This window comes from Terrapene carolina, unplaced genomic scaffold (genome assembly GCF_002925995.2).
Source record: "Terrapene carolina triunguis isolate 2854851 unplaced genomic scaffold, T_m_triunguis-2.0 Scaffold926, whole genome shotgun sequence".
Lineage (NCBI taxonomy): Eukaryota > Metazoa > Chordata > Testudines > Emydidae > Terrapene > Terrapene triunguis.
Genome location: NW_020665277.1, coordinates 4,691,927 through 4,695,301, shown reverse-complemented (window position 1 = coordinate 4,695,301; position 3,375 = coordinate 4,691,927). Strand labels below are relative to the sequence as shown.

The following is a 3,375-nucleotide window of genomic DNA, read 5'->3' as shown; positions in this document are numbered from 1 at the left end:
CACCTGTTGCAGTTTCACATCTGCAGGGGTTCATAGTGAGGCAAAAATTCATTCATTCACCTACTCTTACTTCCCTACGAGTGGGCACAGACTCTTCACTCATGCCTGCTCAGCACCTAAAAGAAGGCTGCCACTTACTGTGCACAGAGTGGGTGTAAACTCCAAATTGAGGAGCAAGGCATGTGTAATTCCACTTAACGTACATCGGGAGAGGACCATGTGCCACCTATTTTATTTATTTTTTTGAAGTGACCAAGCCCAATATGTCCGAACCACATTTCATATAATCTTTACAAACAAAACTCAAACAGAGGGTTCAACTTGTCCCCACTCCCTTTACCCTTCAACATGAATTACAGATAAGCCATAAAGCTCAACAAACTCAGGCTCCTTCAGTCAAGTGGAGAAGGGGGTTTTTCAATGCAAAGTCCTTGATTCTGGAATTCCCAGCCCCAGATGTTTAAAGCCACGGACATATAGCTTGCGCACCCAAGGACACTACACATGGGGAGAGGCATCTCTCAGACAGACAGTATTAAGCTGTATACATGGATGTCAGCACCTGAGAGCAAAGAGGAAATGAGCACACTGCAGTGACCCAGTCTAGAAGGCACGAAAGGGCATGGAACAGATCCAAAATAAATAATCACAATCAGGTGTTGAGCCTGGAGATGACACAGCAGCATCACCACATCTTAAAACATCATCCAACAGGCCAGGGCGCATCCCCCTAGCAATGCCTAACTCCTCCCTGCACACCAATTATTTTTATCCTTTTTGCCTCCCTTCACTTCCACCAGTGCCCTCCAGTGTTGCAGTTGCTTTGTCCTATCAGGGTGATACAACAGTAAATTTGCTAGGATTCCTTTAGATTAAAAAATGCTACAGACCAACTTGCAGATCTGTTGTGAAATACAATTTTATTCATGATTCAGTTATAGATAGCCACTAGCTAACTGTGGGGCAGAAGGTACATTTCTACCTCATTCAGTAATAAGCTCACACATTATAGGACTTCTGTGGTTTAGTGCAATAGTCTGTCCTGACTGTCTCATGAATGCAGTCACTGTAATCAGTGTTACATTTACCACACTTGCAGTTCGTCGCCACTGGGTAAGAGTAATAGGGGACGATGTGTCGTGGGCAGCCAGGGAGTACCACTGTTCTGTACACCATGTCTTTATACGTGCACACATCCTGGGACAGGGCGCTTTTGAGGAGCAGCTTCTTACCATTGCTGTCCTACAAAAAAAAAGAGAGATGTTGTTATTCTGTTTTACTGAAGGATACACAAGTGACCCAGTGACTCAAGACCTCCCTGAGTCATTCTGATTGTGTTCAGAAGGCAGTTATCTTTCCCTGCAGACTGTAATGGCTGCATTTCTAGTGTAGTTCTACTGAGATCCCTCACTGAAAATCTGCATGTGAATAGTCTCCACATCTCTATGAAGATTTCCACATTATGCTGCACCTGCTGCCTGGCTCAGAGGTAAACCCACAAGTGACACCAGAGCTCCGTGACCTGCACTGACTGCCTATTGGTTTAAGGGTGGAATTTTAGGTGCTGGCTCTAAGGGTAGCATGGGACCTGCCTATGTAAGAGACACCTCTCTCCCCACACTGTACTGCCATCACTGTGATCTTTGACTTACCAGCTGCACACATGATGAGGCAGAAGTTACTGAAACAATTCGCTTAGTAATTTAAAAAAAATTCTGTTCCTCATTAAGTGGGAGAAGAACCTCTTTTCCATCCTAACCCCCAAATTCATAGGAGAAGAAGCCGCCAATCTTCTACTACAACATTTTTGCTATAGGCACCAGATCCATCAGATGGCTCCTCCCTCCCCACATCGCCTCTGTGTCTGAATGATTTGCCAAATGTGGCAAGTGTGTGATTTTCTATCTATTGTAAATAACGTAAGAGATGAATGGTTTGTCCCGCAGATTTTCTAGAGGAAGTAATGAGTGAGCTCAGATGTTCATACCACAGCAGTGGGCACAATAGAAGCACCCGCCTAGAACAGAATAGCGCCTGGTACCCGTGTCATGCAGAATCCAGCACAGATGGTTGTGTTGATGGCCAGGCAGTAGGCACATTCTCTCTTCTCCACGTGGATGATATACTCAGTGGGCGCACAAAAAGACATTGCCTGCCCAAAAGTCAGGCCAAAGAGAAGGGACATCAGAAAGATGGGACTCATGCTAGATGAAAAGACAAAATATCAAAGGAGAAAGCATTAGATGTGACCTTCTGCCATGTTCTGAAAAGCCACTGCGGAACCAGTTATATTATTCACAAAAGGGAAAGACAATGAAATTATATCTAACAAGAACCTGACAAAGTTCCACTACCCTCAGTCCTTTATTTGAAATAGTACTGACTGCCAGAGGCAGGGTGCCAAAACACGGAACAATGAGGCAAATCTCATGTTCACGTCCTCCTATTAAATCCCATTACATGGAGCTTTCTGTTAATGAGTCCTAAAATGCTGATACAATAAAATAGCAGGAAGTTTCCCCAACCCTCCCTACTAAAGGATCTAAGAAATGTGACACATGAAAGAAACAATGAGCTCTAGAGTTCAAACACAAAACCTAAAATAATCCCATTGGCTTTAAAGAAAGCGAGTCCTATAAAATGGTGAAAGAATGAAAAGAAATGGCTGTGTAGATAGACTACATCGTCACATTTCTGACACTCCAATTGGCTGTTTTAATTAGAGGCCCACTGAATGGAGTTGGCGAGATATGCACACTGCCAGTAATTAAGTAACATTCTTGTAAATGACAACAAATGACAGATCAGTAAAGAGTTCAAATCAATCAACCATCTACCAGAGCTGCTGACCTTTCCCATACATGCTGAGGGATCCCTAGAATGAAGCTCTTATTAGCTCCAAGGTCTGCTCAACAGCCTCCAAAGTACAAAGTTGAACTGACAGTGTCTACAAATTTATGGACATCACCCTCTGAATTCTCTCAGCGTCTAGTTTCCCCAGCCAAAGCCATTATGTTGTCCAGTTTACAACACCCAGTAGCTGCAACAATGCTGAACCTGCAAAGACCAACCTGTTGGCAGCTGAATCTTTCCTCAATACAGGAGCCTGAGTCTGCATTGTGGAGTTGGAGAGGCTGTGACCTAGCACAAGCTCTCACTGTGCTTTATACTCTCCAAGCTAATACCAGGCTGAGCGTACTGTTTATATAATTGCATTTGAATTGCTGCTTTCTTATCTCAAACCTATCTATTGAAAATTCATACTGAACTATAAAGCAAATGTAATTGGAACAAATGTTCCAATTATATCCTCACATGGAAACTGGGACTGGAAATCTAATTACTTTAACACTCATTTTCCTCTCAGACTTTTAA

The 3,375-nt window shown here is 43.2% G+C and overlaps 1 protein-coding gene across 1 annotated transcript; it reads right to left on the bottom strand.

Moving 5' to 3' along the window:
• Positions 1-999: 999 nt before the first annotated feature.
• On the bottom strand, positions 1,000-3,118 carry TSHB (thyroid stimulating hormone subunit beta). Its single transcript, XM_024209246.2, has 3 exons — positions 3,072-3,118; positions 2,042-2,204; positions 1,000-1,242 (listed from the first exon to the last, which is right to left on the bottom strand). Exons 1-3 carry the CDS (start codon positions 3,116-3,118, stop codon positions 1,000-1,002), a joined length of 453 nt encoding a protein of 150 aa, XP_024065014.2.
• Positions 3,119-3,375: the final 257 nt, after the last annotated feature.